We start from the raw sequence: 21,693 nt of genomic DNA, 5'->3' as shown, positions 1-21,693 counted from the left end.
TCTGTTATGTCCGCCTTCAGGTCCTGGAAACTGCCCTGGATCGCCATATATAATGTTATTGCCGTAACAGCGGTAGTGAATACAACCGTGAAGACAAGCCCAGAGTAGCCCTGCACGGCGAGCTCCTGCTGCTCCTGACGGGAAGACAGCTTCTTCGCGCGCGGCGCCAGTGCAATGGCGCCCCGGCGCGCTAGCCTAGTCGTCACAAACGCGGGTGCCGGCTGGCGCGTCGTAACTTGTGCAGCGGCGAGGCAGCGAGCCCAACCAAGCGAAACCATGTTTGCTAAGCGTGATTCAAGGCAAAAGTACGATTGGCGTGTCCTTACTTGTAAGCGGTGTTGGCTGTTATGGCTGTATGTTCGCTAAAATCCCAGGGGCCGGCCTGATTGCACGGGGCAGATGTGCCGAATCAGTGAAACCCTAGTGAGTGTTTGCCGCTTGTCGCCACTACTACATGTCTTTATAACGTCAAGGTTATCGCATGAGTTGTTCAAAATGGAAAACAAGCATAGTTGGGGCAGACGGCAGACCCGTCCGCCACCTTGTTCCTTGGGGGCCCCCCTATGTGTGCGATGCGGGTGTGTCGGGGGTGGAGGCTGCCCTGGCGGCGGGGGCATCGTGTGCACCTTGGCCCGCTTGTGGTCGCTGAAATGGGAGAATCATCATAAGGAAGCACTGTGGCGTGTGGCCGCCAACGCTTGCTGGGCGTTTCCGCCGCATGCAAGCGGGCGCGAAGCATTGCTGTTGACCGTGTTGGGCGTGTGGGGTTGACATGCAGGATGGGGACCGGCGTCACTGGTTTTGGGACTGCACTGTTGCGCTGTCCCTGCGGGAAAACATGGGGATGGCTATGGGTTTCTTGCCAGAGGATGCCTTCTCTCGTGAGGAGTTGTGGTTAGTGCGCCCGCCTGCGGGGCTTGCGCCACCTGTGTGGGATGTGGTGTGTCTCGCTGCTATGTCTGCGCTGGACTTTGGTCGGCAGCGTATAGTTATGGCCGGGCTGGCGGCGCGAGCGGAGCTGCCGTCGGCCCGGGTGCTGAGCATTGGACTTGCCGTCGTAGCTGACGACTTCTGGGGTCGTCTCCAGACGTTTGTGACTTTGGGTACCAGGCCAAAGGGTTGGGACACTGCGCATCCTTTCATCTCTCGGGCTGTTGGTGAAGGCCTGGTGTTGCGCTTACCATATGACGCTGATTCCCCGCCTCCCTCGCCGTGAGAGGTTGTGAGTGGTTGGTGGCTTTATTTGTGTGTGGGCAGGATGCACGTGTGGGCGACCGTTCTAGTGCCTGGACGCTTGCGCCCTGGTTCGTGCGTGCGCCGTGTGTGTATGCTGCGGCCTGGACGATTCCTGGCACTCCTGTGCCTAGGCTTGTGGCGTTGAGGCACAGCGGTGGGGCTGTGGCGGGTTGAGGCTTGGCTAGGACTCACTGTGCGCGGAGTCACACGGACTTTGATCGCGGGAGGGTTTGCAGCAAAGTCGGGATTGGTGGAGTCAACTTGGGCCCTGGTAGCAAATGATGGCTCGGCGTCTTCGGGTGCTGGGACTGTCCCCTCTGTAACATCCGCATTCTTAGCGGCATCGACCCCCTCATTTCAAATGTCAGGGAACTTAGCCCCTGAGCCCAGCTACCAGTGACAACGGAAACCCGAATGCCGAGTGCCGTCTGCCGGGAACCCGAATGCCAAGTGCCGAGTCTGCACTATTGCAGCGACGTTTGGTCGACACGCTTCATAGCGGGGGGGGGGGGGGCGGGCGCCTGCGCTTGCCAGTTGCCACTGCACGTTAGCTCTTGATATCATGCAGCACCCATCAATCGTCGAAGGGAAGCGTGGAGCGCCACGGGACAGGGGAGGCGGACCAGCAGGAGGGTCGACGAAAAAGGAATTTGCAGGCGAAGGCAAGTCCGACGTCCGTACTTGGTGATGTGTGCTGCCTGATACCACGAGATAACTTGCAGTGGCAACTGGCAAGCGCAGGCGCAGCAGCCGAACGAGGACAAGTCCAGGCGCTCACATCAAACCATGCCGCATGAGTGCCTTTGAACGTCTCATCCACCAGAAGTTTACAGCCTGCACTGCCATTTGTTTTGAGGCGTTTCCGTGGCCCAGTACATATGACCGATGGTTGCAGACAAGCCCCCTCCCCCAAGTTCCCTTTAAAGGTACTAAATCACGTCCACCTTCACCTTGATACCGGCCTCTACCAGCGCACCATCAACAGGGAAGGATCGCTTGTGCACCATAGCTAGCTCTCCAGCAGCACTCCGCCTTTGCCACACACCGCGCACACACGCTCAACATGTCTCCAGCGTCCGTCTCAATCCTCTCCTCCCTGACAAGACAAGACAAGACAAGGTGCTCATGCAGATAATCGTGCACACAAACGGCCGGCTGCATTTTATGCACCGCATGACGCGCCTGCCTCTCACGAAGCTCACGTCACCCCGAATCATCGTCTTCCCTGTTTGCCGGCCTCCACGCGCCCATTTGCCAAACCCCTTGTAGCACCATGGCCGGCTGGGCCCGCGTCGTTCTAAAACATACGCGCTAGTGTTCTCCAGCCCACTCCGCCTTCCGCTCTGGTCTACGGTCGCATTAGTTCCGCAACGCACGTCGATAATACGACACCCAGCCCCGCTCACCCCTTTCCACGCCCCACCCTTGCTGCCCCGCTACGCCCTCTTGTGTTTTGTGGCATTAGAATAAACTACCCCGCCTACAGCCCCCAGAAGGGCCCCCCCACAGCCCATTGGTTCGTAGATAACCCCCTACAGCCCATCAAACCCGCCGCGGCCGCCGCCCAGCCCGCCGCCCGTCATGCCCGCCATGGCGCCGCCGCCCTGCCCCTTCATGATGTTGTGCAGCAGCTTCTTCCAGCTCTTGTCCATGGGGCAGCCGCTCAGGTCCACGAAGTGCAGGCCCGTGTTGGCCTGCGGATGAGTGGAGAGGGAGGAAGCAGGAGCGAGGGAGGACAAATGTGGCATTGCGGGGCAGCAGACTGGAGCCGCAAGTGTTCCTTCAGAGGCAGTCGTCTAGCGCCAAAGCACCACACGCTCTCCACGGAGGGTACCGCACAGTGTTTGGCTGCGCGCGACAGCAAACCGCCACCACGTTTACCCCTTACACCACACATACACGCACCTGCAGCGCGTCCGCCAGCGCCTTGGCCCCCACGTCCGTGATGCGGTTGTTGCCCACGTGCAGCCGCTCCAGCGTGTTGTTCTGCTGCAGCGCCTGCAGGGAGGAGGAGCACGGGGCGCAGGAGGAGCGAGTGAAAGGAGGTTGCTGTCACCACTCCCGGCCAGAGGCGCACTAAAAGGGAGCAATATGTCGGCATACGAGGAGACTCGAAGGATGTGGAGACGTGCGGTGCCGCGTGTCAGTTAGTTGTGCTCAGGTGCTTCGTTGCGAGGAGGCTGTTGCGGTGATGTCCAGGCGGGCGGAAACAAGAACTTGCGTTGCATGCAATGCCAAGCTTTCGGACTGCTGTAGCGGCAGACTATAATAGCACCACCCCATGTGCAGCCCCGAGCCGTGCAGCCCCTCCCCTCCCCGTCCCTCCCTGCCCGGCTCTTCCTCACCACCGCAAGGTGAGCGGCGCCCTTGTCGTCGCATCCGCTCTTGGACAGGTCCAGCTCGCGAAGGATCGTGTTCTTGGCGATGCCTTTGCAGATTGAGTCCACGCCTGTATTGGTGACGGCGTTCGTGATGAGTTGTATTTAGCGGCACGTGCTCGGCAGCACGAGCACTAGCTGAGATTGAAACTGGGAACGCTGACGGCTGCAAAGCATGCCCAGTGTACACCCAAAGCTGCCGCCGCCATTGACGTCCAACGCCATCCGCAGCACCACTGCGCCACCTACCCGACGTGCCCAGGCGGCTGGACGCCAGCATCAGCCGCCTCAACCCCTTGTTGCCCTTGAGCATGGCGCCCAGCGCCGCCGCGCCCTCCGCGCCCACGTCACAGAAGGACAGGTCCAGGCTGACCAGCACACTGTCCTCGTTGAGAACCTGGGGCGAGGAAGGGAGGGGGTCACATTCACAACTAGCGCAGGAAATGGTAGAAGGCAGGCAACCTTGGGGGCACGGCAAGGGGGGGTAGAGGGTTGCGTGGTTAGAGCAGTAGGAAAAAGGGACACCGCGCAACGCAGCAGGTGACGTTCATGGGGTGGACGGGGTGGAAAGAGGTTGAGACGCAGGGCTTGAGCGAGTGGGCTGGTGAGAGCACACGCAAGATCACGGTATGCGTGAAAAGACTGGGCTGGTACAGGGGAAATGTGCAGCCGAGACATGCGTCAGAGCCCAGCAGAGTGGGGAGCTCGCGTTGCAGGTCAAAAGGTGGGGCTGCAGTGCTTCACGACCGCGGCGCCTTACCGAGGCGATGGCCTTGATGCCGACAGCCCCCAGGTTGATGTTGTTGTTGAGGTTCAGGTTCTCAATGCACTTGAACTGCGGGCGCATGTGGGATGACGCAGACAACAGTCGGAATGAGATATCACACGCCCACACGCATACGGTACATGGCATGCGCTTGCTACGGTACCTGGCATGCCCTTTTGTCGCGCCCTGCCCCTCCACACCTCACACCCCATCCCCCACGCCCGCGTCCCTCGCCCAGACTCCCCTCACCTGCATGATGTAGGTGGCCACGGCCTCCGCGCCCTTGATCGCCACGTCGTTGTTGGACAGGTCCAGGTCGCTGCGCAGGGTGGGGGCGGAGCGGAGGGGCGTTGGGGTTGGCGTTGGGATTGGAAGTTGGGGTTGGATGACACAGTCGGGCGGCGCCGCAACGCCCGGTCGGGCCTTGCACGAGAGCCGGACCGCTGCAACAACAACCGCCCCCCCTTCACACGCACGTCGCAATCATCAGCAGCACGCGCGTGGGCAGGCTGCTGTCCCTGACTACTCCCGCCCTGCCTGCCTCCCTGCCCCCTTTTCCCCACGCACCACCCCACGTTGCATTAGGTTTGGTTTAGTTTGGGCCAGAGTTTGGGCTGGTATCTACAACCCACCCACATGCACCCGCCCTGCTGGCCCCGCTGCCGGACCCACCGTATCTTCAGTCCGTACACGTTGTGCCTCAACCCCTCCACCACGTGCGCCACGCCGTCGTCGTCCAGGCGGTTGTCCGCCAGCGACAGCAGGTCGAAGCCGTTGGTCTCCGCCAGCACCTCCTCCAGCATGCGGCTCAGGTGCATGCCTGCAATGCATATATTTATAGGTGTCATTGCAAGGATGCAAGGGCTGAGGTGCAAGTAAGAGTCAACGGGTCGTGCTTAATAGCATGGTAGAAGGCGGAGAGGAGGGTGGCATCCGGTGGCGCTCACACGCGAAGCCGAGCATTGCAGTTCGCTGAGACACTAGGCTAAGGTGCCAGGCTGAGGTTAAAGGAAATCTGGGGCTTGCGGTAACTGAAGCGGTGCATGGCAGGGAATGAGAGGTGGAAAGGCGGCCGCAGGTGGCCGGCGTACATGCAGGGTCGAGGAACGTAGAACGCACCTGGCCGGATGTTCGACGCATCCAGCGCCCGCACCGTCCGCGTTTCCTGCAGCACCTGTGTGAGTGAATGGATGTAGTCAGCTTGACGTTTTATCGTGGCGCGAGCAACGGAACCCATAGGCATCCTTCGCAGGCCTCCCTCCTGCATACCCCTCCCTTCTGCCAGCACCATTTCGGGACTCCCTGCGCCCCCGCACCTGGTCTCGCAGGATGTGCTGGTCCACCTTGCGTGCGAGCTGTTCCGCCCGGTTGAAGCGCACCGTGCCCTGTGTGTTTGCGGTTGGCACCAGCGAGTGGACGCGATTATGAACGCGCACATTCTAACATAGCAAGGTGTGCACGACTGTGTGTGTGTGTGTGTGTGTGTGTGTGTGTGTGTGTGTGTCGCCGCCGCGGCCCGCCGCCACGCACCTTGTTGAAAGTGCGCAGCGCCTTGCGCAGCAGGTACATCTTGTGCCCGTCAGCCAGCTGCTTCGGCTTGCCGCGCACGTTGACCACGTACCTGCAAGTCACGGGCGAAAGACGTACGGGAAGCCGTGGCAATGTACAGGTGATTACGCGCCCGTGGTTTCGGGGGCGGAAGGAACGGAAGACGCTTCGCTAGGCACGACTATCAGTCTACCGGTATCGACGCGTCGGCCCTGACGGGCAGCAGCGACCTGCAGTCCTAAGCGGCCCACACAAAAGACATACGCCACGCAAGCTTCGCCCCAAATCCAACCCAAAACATGCCATGCGCACGACGTACTTGTCGTACAGCGGCCGCAGCGTGAGCTTGTCCTCCGACTCCGCCAGCTGCACGTTGCACCTGTAAGCCGGGAGTGGGGATTAACGTTGAACCGGGAGTGGGGAGAAAAGCGCGAGGGAAAGGGTGGGAAGGATGTGAGAGCAAGCCAACCACGCGTATGCTCGACTAAGTACGAGCGAGCGCAGCTGCGCAAACTCCTAGGCTGGTCACGGGGCACTCGGCCTCCTCCACCCCGCTCCACGAAGCCGTGCGAAGTCCCCAGCACTGCACTCCTCCGGCAGCCCAGCGCACCTCGGGTTTGGTCCTAGTAGCCGCCTGTCGCCCGCACCCTCTTCCGCCCGCACCCCGCATCTCCTGCCGCTAACCCCTCCCCCCTGCCGCCCGCACACCTGAACACGAAGTCCAGCACCATGGCCCGCGGCAGCCGTGCGGCGTTGCTGCGCATGTACAGCAGCGGGTAGCCGTCCTCGTTGAGCGGGTGCAGCCAGGGGTCGGCCAGCGACATGCGGATGAACCTGTGTGTGTATATGTGATTGTGTCTGTGTGTGGGTGTGTGTGTGATTGTGTGTGTGTGTGTGTGTGTGAAATTGTGTGATTGTGTTGGCGGGATGGGAGGGAAGGGAGGGAGCGGAGGATGAGGGAGGAGAGCGGAAGTGACGCGCAGGCTGCGCTCGCCCCAGGAGTGTGCGCGCGGTGATTTCGGGCGGGTGCACCTCGGGAGTGAGGATGGCTTGCATATGAGTGGAGGGCTGGTGCCGTGTTTTCCACATACACCCCTCGCTCACTTGTCGACGACGTTGAGGATGGCAAACACGAAGGCCGCGTAGATGAGGTTGATTTTGGCCTTGTTGTTAATGATGTTCCTGTTCGGGGAGGGGGTTAGCCGCCCATGCAAGCGGGAGTGATAAATTTCCAAATCCTTCCACGTCCGGGGAGCGGGCATGAGTGGAGTGGGCTGCTGAACACCACGCAAGGCAACGGAGCCCGGCATGTGGAATGAAGTGGCAGGAATGACCTGTACGCCCAGGCACTCGCACACATACCGTACGCTCAGCACTTTGCCACCACCCCATAAACCTCACGCGGCACGCCGCCTGACACGACGGCCTAGTTGGTGAGGCGGTGGGTGCACTCACGAGAACTGGTCCTTCAGAGCATAGATGGCGTCGTACAGCACGCCCAGGATGATGGCGGCGGGTAGAGAGTTCATGATCATGTGCAGGCACACGCGCGCCTCCTCGTAGCCCTGAGGGGCGCAGAGCGGCGTCGCGTGGGTTGCGTGGGTTGCGCTGGAGCGCAAGGGGGGCCCGTGCAGAGGGCGTGCGTGTTGCAAAGGCAGGATCGCTTGCCCACACGTCACGACGCGTCTGCTAGCCACACAACCCGCCCTTCCCGCGACTTCACACAGCTGCTCATGCGCGGGCTTTGCAGGTTGTGTTAGAACGCGCAAAGGGGAAGGGTGCAAGTTGTGTGTTCCATCCCTTAGGCTCCCGGACAAACACAAATACGCACACGCACGCACGCACGCACGCACACACACACACGCACACACACACACACACACACACACACACACACACACACACGCACGCCCGCACACACAGCTGCTCGCTCCCACCTGCAGCATCATCTGGGTCATGCCCTCGATCATGATGTTGGAGTGCAGCACGGACGCGCCTAGCTGAATGTCGAAAAACAACACGTCCAGCTGCGAGCAGGCCAACACGCGGAGGGAAAGGGGGAGTAGTTCATTCCAAACCCAACTAAACCAACCAGGAGGGAGAGCGACGAATGGCAAGCCGTCATGCAGACGCCCACCTGCCCCTTCGGCGTCCCGTCTCCCAAGTCCTGCATACGAACCGGTCCCAACCAGCCCCCATCCGGCAGCCCCCGCCCATCCTCCGGCGTGCAGCGCACGTATCAGCCGCCCCGCCCAGCCGCAACTTGCAAGTTGCAACCCTCCCGGTTGGACGTTTACGCCTCTATCCTAGCCGGAGTAGGGGCGGCTGACAGTTAGACTGCATCGCCCATTACCCGTTAACTCACTGCTAACTGTTTTGGGTAGCTTGCTGAGTTCACGCTCTCCCTTAGTCCTGACCGATACCTCAACCCTCCCCCATCAGCCGCCCACCTACCCACGCACCTGGCGTCTAAAGAAGTTCAGCAGGTCCAGTCCCGTGTACACGGGGCAGTCCAGCGGGCGGTCGTTCTCCATATACATGATGACAGCCATGAGGTAGTGGCTCTCAAAGTACAGCAAGCCCATCACCAGCCCCACCCAGCCGTTGCCGTTGTTGCTGAGGATCTGCATGTGTGTGTGTGTGTGTGTGTGTGTGTGTGTGTGTGTGCGGGGGGGGGGGGGGGAGCGTGGATGGCGTTAAACGGTGCCAGACGTCTTGTGTTGATGGCCGGTGGGCGGCTGGGTGCGTGTAGACAGACCATTACGTCACTGGACGGCACACATCAGCATGCAGCACTGCAGGTGCCGCGCAGCTCCTGGCCGCAAGTGCAAGCCCCTGGCACAAAGGCGTCACTCACGTTGATGACGCCAAAGATGAGGATGACGTCCACAAAGTGCAGCGCGAGGCTGGTGGTGTTCCAGAACCACACAATCACGGCGCGGACGGTGGGCATGGTGCGGTCCATGGCGTCACCGGCTGCGTGTGCAAGTGGGTCGGCGGGAGGCGGTTGGGCGGGGTCGGGTAAGCGAAGAACAGGGAGGCAGGGTGGAATGAGAAAGCAGAAACGATGATCGAGATAAAGACGACAGCTCCCGCCCTTCCCCTTCCTGCATGCCACAACCCAAAGTCCCGACAATGGCTTTGTGCCTGTGGCGCGTCCACCTCAGTCCCTAGGGACCCCTTCTCCAGTCCCACACCCAGTGCCCTCCTCCATCCCACCAGTGCCTGGACCCCTCCCCGTCTGTGTCGCCCCCCGGCCCCTTCCGCCGCCCACCGTAGAACAACGCGTACGACAGCGGGTACACGAAGCGCTGCCAGCGGTTGAGCACCCAGGAGCAGCCCTTGACCACCTTCCACGGCCCCACTGCCAGAATCCACAGCGTGTACTGCGCGATTTAGAGGGAACGGGGGCCGTTGCAGCGCAAGCTCGCAGGTGTCGACAGCTTGGTGCGCTGTGCTACATTCAGTATAAACTTCGTTTCCCGCCTACCGGGTTCGCCAAGACAGCCCCTTAACGCGTTTCGTGATCTGGGTTGAACACCGAAGGCGTCTTTCAGAGTCCTGGTCAACCCTAATAAGCCCCGGCGGCTGCTGCCCGCATCCGTCCCCACAGGCGCGGACCACCACTGCGGCTCCGACCTGGGTTGCAATCCAGCCCTCCTCCCATCCACCGCATCAGCACCCCCGCCTACAACCTCACGCTCATCCCCGGCCTCTCCCTCACCTTGTAGATGGCCCCCATAATGAGGTCCTGGCTGTTGCTGCGGTACTTGGGCAGTGCCCCCGGCGACGACGAAGACGAAGCCGCCGCGCCTCCTGTGAGCGCTACCCCCTCCATAGCTTCCACCTACGCAGGTCAAAGAGCAGAACCCATAGTAGCATGTACGTTCAGCTCTGTTGCGCACCCTACAATCAGCGCACAGCTGGACTGAAGCACCCCTTCTCAAAGTGCGCTAACCGCCTAACCTTGCGACGGGTACTGTAACTGGTTTTGGAGGTGCCTGGCCTAGCCTGGGACCCTATAGCGTTTCCCCACCTCTTGCACACGATGCCTCTCTGCACGCTCCGCCCGCTCAGCCGCCCGCTCGGCCGCCCGCTCTGTTGCGCGGTCCACGCGCTCAGCCCTGTCCGCCTTGCTACTGCTGGGGCCCGCCGCGCCGTTGCCCTGCTCCGCCTGGCCATTCAAAGGTGCACCTCGCGTCCCAGATCCACCCTGCGACGGTACATCGAGTGCTTGGTTCAGTGGCAAGGGTATTTGCAGTAGGAGCTACTTGCAGCAAGGGTGGGGACGCGCCGCGGCAGGTGGGGGGTCGGTTCGGAGGGGCTGCGAGAAGACGAAGAGCTGTGTCTTCTCTGCCCTGCAGTCCTGGGACCTCCATCCGAGCACCAAAGGCATCCTGCGATGCTAAAAACTGTCTCTGCTACGCTTACTCTCGTCTTGAACACTGGGTCGGGCTCCCCGAGCTCCACATCCTCCAGCGCGACCGTCGACCGTGCCTTCCGCATCAGGCCAAACTATCACTCGACAAACTAATGCTCCTAATTTGTTATTTACTGACAGAGGTTTGGGTCGCCGTCCGGGCGCTACCTGAGAGCCGAGGCCAAGCACACGAAGACGTTCTGTAGGTCACGTACATTTCATCACAGACAATACATAAGGCTCCGTACTCGTTCACTGGTGGACAGTCTTAGAATGCGTATGTGTTCTTCTTCAATCACAATTCTCGAGTCAACTATCAAGGGGCTTTCTCTGTTTCACGTTGGGGGCCTCACTATTATGATAGTGTCATATCGCATCTCAGAGCCATGATAGATGCGTGCCTTAACAGCCGCGTTTGATGCGCATGAAGTCCTGTCATCTCAGCGCCCCCCCCCCCCCCCCCAGCTGCACCCACCCCTCCCATACCTGCTGGACCAGGGAAGGCCTCTACGACGAGACCTATGCATGTGCCGCCTCAACTCCGTGCGCCACCTGTCCGGGACACCGAGTGCCCCGCGAACTGGCACGTAAGTGAGTTCCCGTTCAACAATCACCCCTCTTGAATCAGAGCCCGGCACGCCCCGGTCGTGCGCCGGGTGTCCTAGCACGCCCTGCATGCCGGAAGCCATCTCTCCATAAAATCCGTTACAGCAATGCCAGGCTCGTATGCGTAACTCTAACCACACAGTGCCAGCGGTTTTAACGCTCTTATCGCCGCCTACGATGGCCGCTCCTGCCTATTCGTCCAGTATAAACGCAAGATCCCGAACCCCTGCCTACGCACACGTGTCGTGCGATCCTCGCACAACTGAGCGCTATTGCACAACTACACACCTATGTCATAAGCCGGAAGGGAGGGCAGCTTCCCTACCTCGACGCAGGAGGCAGGACCAAGTGCCCAACCGCTACATAACCTCCGCCACGTTGCGCTGCACGTGAAACCCCAACGCATGGTCCTAACCCCGCCCCCTTTGGCGCACGTGGCGCGCCTATCTTGGTGGCTACCACTAAGCAACCTCCTCCTTTCTCCTCCACGCCACCACGCCGACGCCATATCCTTGCCAAGGCATGCGCCAGTGCCATTCCTGCACCTGGCCATCAGCAACCGAGCAGCGAAGTGCCGCCACTGCACGTGCGCCGCGGCCAGCATCCCTCCAGCTCCTGCTGCGCCACGCGCCTGCTCCATGTCCAGCTCCTGCGGGCCCCAGACGCTTGGCGACAAGACGACGCATACGAGCGACGCCCCGCTTAGAGGTGGTCACCCTTCTTGTACTCGTCCATAGCGTCGTAGTTGGGAATAAATTTGAGCTGCAAACAGGAAGGGTGGTGGCGGCATGGACGTGCGTGTGCTCAGCAATTGGACGCACGGCCCTTGCTGCGAGAGCTCAGAGCTAGCGCAGCTGCGGAACGGGGTGTGACCCGCTGCCCTCTACAACCACCGCCTCCCATGGTACTTCCTCACAAGCAGCAGCGTCATTGTGACCCTCATAACCTATGGTCCAGCTGCGCCAGCTGGCTGCATCCAGGGCCTGCCGCCATGACGGCGCGTAGCACTGCCAGCGATGGAAATTGTGTTTGCATGCTGCTGCCCAAAATGTTCAGTCCTGCGTGACTCCTTCCCACCTTCGGCTGGGCCGGGTTGATCGAGTAGGCCGTGCCTCCAACGAACTCCGGCTCTGCAGTACACATCGTTCAACAGGCATCCAGGGTTAGAGCAGTTCCAATGGGCTAAGCCGGGGGTGCAACTGGTGGGGGGCGATGGCACTCACTGATGAGGGGCTCCCAGTGGCGGAAGCGCGCCAGCAGCTCCTCGCCGTGCTCCAGCTTCTTGCGAATCTCCTCACGGTCAGTCTGCACAGCACACGCACCGCCAAGCAACTCAGCGTGAGACGCAAGCCGGACGAGAAAGCATGCCCCAGCTCTGACCCGGCAACACGGAGCATACAACACGCACCAGCGCCTTGCTGTCCTCAAATTCCTGGCGGAGGGCATAAGCCTGCAAAACACGTGAAGAACAGGAATTGCCGAAGGCCTTGACAGTCCACATACCAAGCATGCAGGGCATGTGCTAACAATTTTATCACTCCTGTTAAGCAAAAGATGCAAATGCACAAGCTCGGGCATCAAACCAAGCCCCCGATACTTGCGCTCACCCGCGGGTACCACTCGTGCCGGTTTGCGCTCCAGTTGATGAGCTCCTTCAGGCCTGTCCGGTACATACGCATCACACGAAGCTTGTGCGGCAGCGCTAGAACGACTTCGGACGCCATGATGGTTCAGCGCTCTGCCCCTCCTCGCTACGTGCTTGTGTCGGTGCGTATCCACAAAACTGAAGCAACTGTAATAATCCACGCCTAAGAATCCACTGGTCCTGTTCGCACAGTCGCAGGCAGACCCGTGCACCGAGCACCATCGCAGCGTGTCGATTGCCCCCCGGTGCCACCCGTCGCACCCCCCCCCACTGTGCGCCCCGTCGCCATGAAGTTTCTGCACTCCCCTTCTACATCAGCTACACGACTCTCTATGCCGCTTCGCGGCCTGGCTAATGTGGCCACCATCGGCTACAAACAAAGCGGAGTGAGGCCTAGTGTGGTCACCCGCTGCATGCACATGCCTGCTGTTCAGCCCATCGGCCCGTTGCAACAACTTTGACAACGCCTTGTGCAGGGAATTGCGCGATCGGCATGGCGTTTCGGGGCGCACTGTGCAAGAGCGGAGGGTCTCGTTCATCGGAAGAAACCGCACATGCATGATGGGTGTCCGGGGCTGTGACTGGGATCGGGGCAGAAGGGCTGAAACAAAGCTCCAGTCTCTGTCCAACTTCGCCATAATTACGAAATCCGTTTATTACTTTATTTTTACCGCTACCTTGTTGCGTGCCCAAGTTGCCAAAATGTAAAACCGTGCCGAGGGACTGAAGACAACGCAATTCAGCGCGCAATAATGGAGGCAGGCAGCAAGGAAGCGTATGGAAAGCTGGCGCATTCTTGGAGGCGTGTGGCGTCAACGCACGAGCTGCAGGTGCGTGCGTGGGGTGGTCGCGCGTGTGGGGATGGGCGGGGTGGGGGCCTCGGCGCGGCCAGCTGGCGTGATTGATACGGACTGGGGCGAGATGCGGCAATGCAAGCTCTTATGCAGACAAGGGCGGCTGCGACATGGAACCGGGGCTGTTGGGCAGCTGTAGCGGGCTGGCGCGACAGCGGATGCCAGGCACAGCCTGCATGATTGACAAATGCATGCCGTGCATTGGAGGGATGTTTGTGGCATGGGTACTGGGCAACGCGCTTGTGTCAACATGTTGCAGGACCTCTTGCGACCAGAGCCTGACACTCGGCCGCACGCGCCACCAGTGTTGCGGAGGCGCGTGGCAGGGTGAGGTCGTGCGGTGACTTGACTCGATGGAGCCAACACAGATCCGCTCTACGGATGCTTGGGCTCTGCATTAATGGTGCCTTTTACCGTCCGCAGGGTTCTGATGTTGCTTGGGGCTTTGGTTCTGGTTCTTTGCTACACGACTCACGCGGTACGTGCTTGGTGTACGGCTGCATGTGGCAGCTACAGCCAACAACAGGGCTTCTACCTCAGGCTGCCTGCTTCCAGATGTTATCACTGTACCGCAATGTTACAACACGCCCTGCTTAGCAATAGCTGCTAACACATGTACCGTGTCATGTCACGACGTGGTCTGGCGTCTTTGTGTGCCGGACTGTGATGGGATCTGGCTTGTGCAGGCTGTGGTGCTGACGCGGCCGGAGCGCCTGCCGCCCTTCCTTCATGCTTTTAGGCAAAGCTCGTGAGTAGAAACTTAGTTGGCTTGGATGCTATCAGCTGCGTTGAGCACATATGTTGATGGCTCCATGCACTACAGCTGTGCTGTGCACCAATACGGTACTCACAACCTCTGCATGGTGTTCTGAGTGCAAGCGCTGCAAACGCTGCCATCGTGGCCTGTCAATCACTGCGCGCCCAACCTGCCTTGCAGGGATCTCATCTTTCGCGCTTTGTTCGCTTTCCATGTGACTGCTCTGGCGGTGAGTCCGTGTGGGCGCGCGAGCCGGGGTACTCAGGGTTACAAGCTACAAGCACTGACGGGTGTCATAGCGGCAGCAAGCACAGGCGCTATGAATGAAGAAGGTGGGCTGCATCAAGGCTTGCTGGTGCCACTTTTTAGTTCAACCGTGTACGCATGATATGTGCTGCACCTTGCGCCGCCCAGTCTGTGAGTCCGGCCACAGAAATCCGCCTGGCACGCTAACCCAGCACCACTGTTTCTTACCCCGCCCCGCGTACAGACGCTGATGCACTGGTTTAGCAGAAAGCTGTTCAAGCACAACTCAGCGTAGGACAGCACGGACATGTGCGACGATGATAGCGGACATATGGTGCTGCTTGGAGCGCCGAGCCTAGAGCGGCCGGCCTTGAAGCGCCGGGCCCTTGAATGGGCGTTGTGGGGCGGCGGGGTGTTTTGAAGGGGGGAGCCTAGGGAGGTCGGTCAAGGTCCCTAGTGTTCTATGAATGTTGCACGGTTCCATACTTCCACGAGCGGGGATGGATGTTTTTGGTGTGTGTAGAGAGCCAGTGTCAGCAACCTGAGCGAGTTTTGCAGGATGCAAGCGGGGGAAACAAGGCCGGGGATCGGGGAAACAAGCCGATGGGCGCGCTGTGGCAGCCGCAATGGACAAAGCTTGCAACCAACGCATTAGGCGCGTTGTGGTAGTTGCACCATACACGCACGCCTTATCTACTTTCGGCATAATCTGACACAGCGCGACGTCTGTGCTTGTTCTGCTTAAACGCGAAAGGACTCCCTGCTGCATGTCAAATTTGCCATGGAATCGCATCATAGACTCGCGTGTCAAATAAGTTCTTATAGCTAGCTTGCGCCAGGACCAACTGTGTTGGCACAGGACAGCTCGCGCATCAACATGGCGATGCTCTTTGCGCTTGCACTGGTGGCGCTTCTTGGCGGGGCGATAGCGGCCTCAGAGGATGATGTCGCTTCCGGCGTCTGCTCAGGTTCTTGCCACCTGCACCCCAAGTTGCGAGAACGGTGAGCAGGCCAGTTGGGTCTGCAGTCGGGTGTGCCCCCGCACATGCGCAGGCCCCTGCGCCCACACCCCTTGCCGGGCCTCTGGTTGGGTACGTGGGACAGACTGAAGTACGTCACGGAGAATGCACTGTGCGATGTGACAGTATATTGGCACGATTGGGGTCAGTTCCTTGCAGCATGGGCTTGACGGGCACAAACAGTGACACGCACCAGGCTGGCCATCGCCCCGTTAACGCACGAACTTGGAGCGTGGCCTGGGGCGGCGCTGGTGGTATGCCTTGCCTCGCACGTCGCTGAGCCCGTCAATTTGGGCTTGAATACGCTCCGCAGGATCCAGAAGGACGTGGCATGGCTTGACGACATTGGCGGCATCACGGACGCCATGATTCGAAACATATCGCTGGTGCGTTCGTCGCGTCTGGACTCCTGTGGGGTTTGTAGTGGGGTCTGGAGTCTCGAGAACCTTGAGGGGAGGCAGGACCAGAATTGACGCGCTCCTAGGTCTGCGCTACAGCAGCAGCGTGTGTGGTCTGCACCGTGGCGGCGCGCCCAGGGGTGACCAGCGGTTGGGTTGTGCACACGCACGCCCCGAGTGCAGTGCGGATCCCACAAGCCCCACACATCCCGTGGGACCCGTGCAACTTGCCCTGGCAAGGGTTATTGCCCTGTCAGCACGCCGATGCCAACCCTTACCATTCCGTTGTCAAGGCATAGGCCATGCTATCCTCCTCGCTCTTTTTGCATTGGTTTCGGTTTAGTTTGGGCGGGTATCAACACCCCACCCCTCATGGCCATGGCCAGCTAGGCAGCGCTACCTTGACGCCCGTACAAACAACACACCCTGGATGCGTGCAGGTGTGCGACGTGAACATCCGGCACCAGTGCAACGTCCAGGCCACACGGATGATGATAAAGGACGGGGAGGTGAGGAAACAGTGCTGCCACCCGAATTTTCCTGGTTCCTGCTCCTATCACCACGGCATCCTACTACCGTACTGCCGAAGTGGACGGGCGCGTGGTGACGGATCTAATACTTTCCAGCACAGGCCTCTCCCCATAAGAGTGAGAGTCACGAGCTCCGATTAGCGTGGCTGCGCATCCTGCCCCGCTACACTCACGCAGATTTACCTAAACAGCTTGCACCCGGAGTGGCGGCTGGGGCCACACGAATTTATCGGCTTTTTGTTGGAGCTCTATGAGGCCAGCAAAATAAGCAAGTACGTAAAACAGGGCGCGGGCCGTTGGGGAGAAGCCACGATTGCACAGCGCGCGTGCACGCGCGCACGACTTTCCTCGCAATCGGAAGTACGTAATCATCAAGCTAACTCCAATCTTAGCTGCTGTATGTGCTCATTAAGAGGTTGTAATATGGACTCCGCCTCTGTTGCACCTGCCTGCGCCATTGCAGGCTGCCGGACTTGGAATTCGCGTGGAATGGAAACGACGACGCGGCTGACCCCGCGTTCACGTGGACCAACCGGGCCAAGTTGGAGGCCAGGTGGGCGGTTACGGCGGCGGTGCAGCATCGCAAGACACAGCTAGCTTGAATCAAGAGGCAACGGATTAGATGCGCCCGAGTGGCGCTCGCCTCAGCACCGTGTGTACCGCCGCGGCGTGACACGCAGTGCACACGGGTCGAAAGCAAGGGCGGGCCCTTCCTTCCTTCTCCCATACATGCCCATTCCTTGCGCCTCTGCCCTCCGCCCCCTCTCTGCTGGCTCCAACGGATGAGCCTCCTCCCCATATATGTGAACCATGCGCACCATCTTTCATAGACGGCTAACCCATCCTCTTGCGATGCCCACCACGTGATGCCATGGGCCTCAGGTTCCATGGAGGGCCGTTCCCCATCCTGGCCTGGAGCAAAAGCGAGCGCAGCTTCGCCTCCCTGGTGCCGTACAGCGGGGCTTTCAGGTGGGCCGTACTTGATGGCACGCTGCATGGGCTGCCGTACGCAGCAGATCCAGCAGTACTGCGTACGGCGTACAGACACTGTTGGGCGTGGGTGTGTACGTCGGCGCCTGCTTTTGCAGTGCAATGCTCGTCGTGCTCGAGAGAGCACAGGATACGCCATGGTTGAGAGTGTGTGGGCAGGCTTTCTCTCTTACCCACCTACCTTCCCTCATCACGTCTCACTCCAGGTGCTCGGAGGACTCGTTTGACAACATGCTGCATCGACTGGAGGAGCTCAAGCGCGTGCCCTGGCACGAGCGGAAAAAGGTGAGAGCTTGTTCATGGTTAGCGTCAGGCTGTCAATTGTGATTGTCTTTCTGGAGGCCGTGCAGCTCAGAGCCATGTACGAACACGGTACTTTACAGCCGACAGCACGCATGTCCGTTCCCCGACTTCTCCCATCGTGACCGTCCTGCTGAACCCCAGGTTGCGTTCGGACGATGGAACATGTTCTGCGCGACGTACACGTACGGCCAGGAAGCGCTGCCCTCGGGAGAGCTATACACCTGCCCGCGCGCCTACCTGCCTTCCCAGAACGTCAAACTACCCGAGCACATGGTGCGGCGGGGCCGGCGAGACATGCTAGCCGCGAGGAGGCAGCGCTGGAGCACAAGCTGCAGCTACTGCTGTTCGTGTTGCTGTTTGATGTTGAGTTGTTGGCGCTTGCAACCTCCATCGTCACGAAACCTTTGCCGGGCCCCACTCGCCCTGTAGGACATCCTACCGCTGGGTGCCGCAAACGGCGGGCCGGCGCGCGGCACACCAGTGCCCCTGTTCCATCAGAATGCCTACAGGTGCGGGCGGCGGGCTGTGGGCGGGCGGACGTGTGGGCGGGAGGGCGCGCGGTCTTTTGTTTCTGGGTTGTTGCTGGGCAGAAACGCGTGCATTCCGTGCGCAAGGTGGGCGGGCCTGATGGGCACAGCGCACGCGAACGTCTCCTGTGAGCGCCGTGTTTGCCACTTGCTCAGACAATGTCCAGTGTTAGCTCCACGATGCCCTTACCGTTACGACACACCCAAACGCACGCACGCACTTTCGTACGCGCAGGTACCTTGTGTCCACGGACGGCTGGGCCGTTAGCTCCAAGTTTGACAAGTACCTCCTGCTGGGCAGTCTGGTCATCAAGGTAGGCTGTGGCGACGGGGAAACAACGGAACGGCGCCAGATCATCGTCAAGGCGAGACGACCCGCACGCTCCGACCTGACGCACCTCGTTACTATGGGCTCGCTAGATACCGCTCCATGCCTTTCCAACATCGCGACCCGCTGACTCCGCGCTGACCCTGGGGCGTTTCCTCTGCAACACATTCTGTGCCGTTTGTCGACGGAATGGACTAAAGCGCCTCCCCATGTGACCTCCCCGCGCAGGCCGCCTCCAGCCGCAAGGGCTACTACTACGATGCCCTGGCCCCCGATGTGCACTTCCTGCCCTGCATGAACCAGAGCCTGGGCGACATCGTGGAGGTGAGCGGGAAGGGTTTGGACTTGAGAGGGTAAAAGAGGAAGGCGTGTGTATATGACACGCGCGGCGTCTGCACCCGACCTCCGCACAGGCTTGTGCTCCCCGAGCGCGACACCGGCTTCCCAAAGCATGTCGTGCGTGGTCATGACTTTCTGCTACAGGTCCTGCCGAGTTTGCATTAGAAATGTGTGCATTCTTGCTTTGTATGTTTTACAGCGTGTGAAGTGGGCACTGGAGCATGACGCTGAGGCTCAGAAGATTGCGGAGGCGGCCCAGACGTTCGCGGTGAAGCACCTGCACCGGGGCGCGCGGCTGTGCTACTACCGCACACTGATTGAAGAAATGGGCAAGCGGATGAAGTAAGTGGGGGAGCAGATGATAGGAACACCATAGCTCAACCCGGGTGCAGCAGCATAACCCGGGTGCAGCAGCATGTCTACCGTATATGCTTGGTGTGTTTCTCTCCTCCTGAAAAGGCAATGCGTTCTCCTACAGTGCGCCATCTTCCAGTTTCCCTCACTTCAACCGCCCTTGCAAAAGCGCCCAGTAATCTACCAGCTGTCCCCATGCTCGACTACTAATTTTCCAACCCTGTGCGGCTACATGCACCTGCACCTCGACAGGTTCACGCCCGACTGCGCCAACCGCAAGCTGTGCATCCCACTGGGCCGCTTCCTGGAATTCCTTGCCGGCACCCCCCGATACGCGCATTCCTGCAGGTGCGTGTGCAGTTTGCCAGCTTCCGTGCTGCATGTATGCACCCTGCGAACTGGACAGCTGCGCCACGCAGCGCCGAACGTCCATGCGGGGGGCTGGCTTGACATTAAAAGTAGAGCGTTTTAGGGCACCCGCCCGTGCCCTCAGATCACACACAGTGCTGCCGCACAGCACTTATACCTTGCCAGCAGTTTGACCTTGCCGACACGCTAAGCGCTACAGCGCCATATGTAACCGTTGCCGTACCGCGCGCCCTTATCCTGATCTTGTGTCACGCGTACCACGTGCCACGCAGGCTTCAGGAGGTGCTCATCCGGTACGGCGTTGACCGGTCAATGCCGCAGTATAACGCCAGTAGTGACGCGGATATAACCGAGTTGCTCAAGGACCCGAAGCACTGGCCGCGGGATACGGACATCCCGTCCCTGAGGCATGAGCCGTACTTCCCCGGACGCGCCAGGCGCGCTCGGCAGCAGCGCCACCGGCAGTAGGCACCGGCAGGCGCACTGCCTGGCATACTAGTTGAGCCTTGGCAGCCCTCGATGGTCTCTCTGTGCTTGCAAAGTCAGATTGTCCCCTCTACTCGCTAGGAATGATGGCGATCGTAAAATGCAGGGAGGCCGGACGCACTTGGATCATTGAATGGATGGTGTGTGTGTGAGAGAGAGGAATTTGTATTGTGTAGGCTTGCACGTGTGGCTTCGGTGTGTGAGCCGGGAGAATATTGCGGTTCTGGGACCTGGGGTGCAGCCATTCGGATGCGGCCGATGGGGGTTCACGAAACGGAAGAGTTTGAAGACGCGCATGCAAGGTTGCAAGGCAAGGGAACTGGAAGGGACGGGAGGCGGACTTCTCGCGAAAGATGGCTTGATGCCGTTGATGGACCAGGCGATGACTGCGTGGGGTGGCAGGTTGGCAAATGTTGCGCATGGCTGTCCCCAGACAAATAGACCCGTGCCCCGACCCGTGCCCCCTTGCAGCCTTGCTGGCCCTTTGCTCCACGCGTGTTAATACTATGCGAGCGTGCATGGGGGCCCCGGCGCTGGCGAGCAGGCGTTCACTGGAGGGCCGCAGGTCCCGCCAGCAACGGCTGCAAGCCTACACTATTCTGTATGCCATAGCACCGCCCCGGCGTTAGTACGCGCGCTGCAACGCAACGACGCGGTCACACGGAGCCAACCACGAGCCGATCGCTGCAGACCGACACGCGTTTCATGTCACGTCTTCCAGTTTTCTTACAAATGACAAACTGCATTAATTTCTTCCAGTAATACGTGTTATCATGATTAAGCATTTAGCTTTGAACGGCCACTTCGCGCCTTCGCGACTTTGCGCCCGCCACATAATCGCGGAACTCGGCCCGGGGGTCGCTGCTGAGCGTCGCCATTAACCTTGATAACGCTAAATACATAGCATCAGCTGAGCAGGCACTCACGTTTGAACTGCTGCCTTTCTTTACATAATATTGACACTGGGCGAGTTCCACTGCTCGAGTGCATAGTATTCTGATAAGCCTTCCAACAGCTTGTTTCTACAAGATACCATATTTATTACTTTGTTAAGAGCAGCTATCGCCGGGCGCAGCGTGCGGAGTGAGAACAGTTTTACCCAATGCACTCGGGCGACGGCAGATAGCGCAAATCATGGAAGCCGGGCACTTATATAGATGACGCCCAGCAGCGTTCCCTGGGCGAGGCGTCTTCGGAGGCGTAATGGGCACGCGACTCCTCTCATCTCTGGCAGTTTTGCTGGTACTGGGAGCTTCTGCGTTGGCAGCACCATCCATAATCTCTTTAAGCTTGGGATATGGGCCGCTCGCTGGAGGCACAAGGTTTGGAGCTGCATCAAGGCTCGACTGTGGGCGGTGCCGCTGACATCGAACGCATTCCTTGCTTAAAACAGGATAATTATCTACGGCTCGGAGTTCAGCCAGGACCGGTTCATCGGCAGGAATGAAGTCTGGGTGGGGAACTACCCCTGTGCAGTGCTGCCCACACTTTGCAGCACCACAGCGGTGAGACGGCAGGGGCGCGCCGCGGACTGGCTGCGTGGGTCGGTGTGGGGGCTTGCGTGCACTTGCGTCGGGAGGGAATGATGCGCCCC

General features: G+C 60.0%; 4 protein-coding genes across 5 annotated transcripts; 2 read left to right on the top strand and 2 right to left on the bottom strand.

The window, feature by feature from the left end:
- Positions 1-1,868: 1,868 nt before the first annotated feature.
- CHLRE_11g467669v5 (uncharacterized protein) lies at positions 1,869-10,710 on the bottom strand. Its single transcript, XM_043067421.1, has 21 exons — positions 10,360-10,710; positions 9,965-10,141; positions 9,653-9,775; positions 9,203-9,314; positions 8,786-8,904; positions 8,391-8,552; positions 7,866-7,955; positions 7,384-7,493; positions 7,033-7,110; positions 6,637-6,762; positions 6,248-6,307; positions 5,911-6,001; positions 5,697-5,765; positions 5,500-5,554; positions 5,053-5,200; positions 4,630-4,699; positions 4,375-4,449; positions 3,864-4,011; positions 3,582-3,685; positions 3,142-3,234; positions 1,869-2,930 (listed from the first exon to the last, which is right to left on the bottom strand). The coding sequence occupies exons 1-21, from the start codon at positions 10,432-10,434 to the stop codon at positions 2,769-2,771; spliced, it is 2,247 nt and encodes a 748-aa protein (XP_042919418.1). The 5' UTR covers positions 10,435-10,710; the 3' UTR covers positions 1,869-2,768.
- Positions 10,711-11,041: 331 nt separating this feature from the next.
- CHLRE_11g467668v5 (uncharacterized protein) lies at positions 11,042-12,756 on the bottom strand. Its single transcript, XM_001698745.2, has 5 exons — positions 12,562-12,756; positions 12,363-12,404; positions 12,178-12,259; positions 12,032-12,084; positions 11,042-11,716 (listed from the first exon to the last, which is right to left on the bottom strand). Exons 1-5 carry the CDS (start codon positions 12,676-12,678, stop codon positions 11,657-11,659), a joined length of 354 nt encoding a protein of 117 aa, XP_001698797.1. The 5' UTR covers positions 12,679-12,756; the 3' UTR covers positions 11,042-11,656.
- Positions 12,757-13,250: 494 nt separating this feature from the next.
- On the top strand, positions 13,251-15,244 carry CHLRE_11g467667v5 (uncharacterized protein). Of its 2 annotated transcripts, XM_043067419.1 has the most exons (6): positions 13,251-13,429; positions 13,713-13,780; positions 13,877-13,931; positions 14,140-14,201; positions 14,391-14,439; positions 14,701-15,244. In XM_043067419.1, the coding sequence occupies exons 1-6, from the start codon at positions 13,352-13,354 to the stop codon at positions 14,749-14,751; spliced, it is 363 nt and encodes a 120-aa protein (XP_042919417.1). In that variant the 5' UTR covers positions 13,251-13,351; the 3' UTR covers positions 14,752-15,244. The 2 variants fall into 2 exon arrangements, with proteins under 2 accessions (XP_042919417.1, XP_042919416.1); XM_043067420.1 differs by lacking the exon at positions 13,713-13,780.
- Positions 15,245-15,290: 46 nt separating this feature from the next.
- On the top strand, positions 15,291-20,612 carry CHLRE_11g467666v5 (uncharacterized protein). The gene is made up of 14 exons (XM_001698699.2): positions 15,291-15,458; positions 15,789-15,861; positions 16,314-16,382; positions 16,581-16,675; positions 16,867-16,956; positions 17,286-17,372; positions 17,600-17,678; positions 17,838-17,969; positions 18,126-18,205; positions 18,459-18,537; positions 18,780-18,875; positions 19,090-19,232; positions 19,497-19,592; positions 19,886-20,612. The coding sequence occupies exons 1-14, from the start codon at positions 15,334-15,336 to the stop codon at positions 20,079-20,081; spliced, it is 1,440 nt and encodes a 479-aa protein (XP_001698751.2). The 5' UTR covers positions 15,291-15,333; the 3' UTR covers positions 20,082-20,612.
- Positions 20,613-21,693: the final 1,081 nt, after the last annotated feature.

The sequence above is a fragment of the Chlamydomonas reinhardtii genome, chromosome 11, assembly GCF_000002595.2.
Source record: "Chlamydomonas reinhardtii strain CC-503 cw92 mt+ chromosome 11, whole genome shotgun sequence".
Classification (NCBI taxonomy): domain Eukaryota; kingdom Viridiplantae; phylum Chlorophyta; class Chlorophyceae; order Chlamydomonadales; family Chlamydomonadaceae; genus Chlamydomonas; species Chlamydomonas reinhardtii.
The sequence above is the reverse complement of the archived record's forward strand: the minus strand, read 5'-3'. Positions and strand labels throughout refer to the sequence as shown.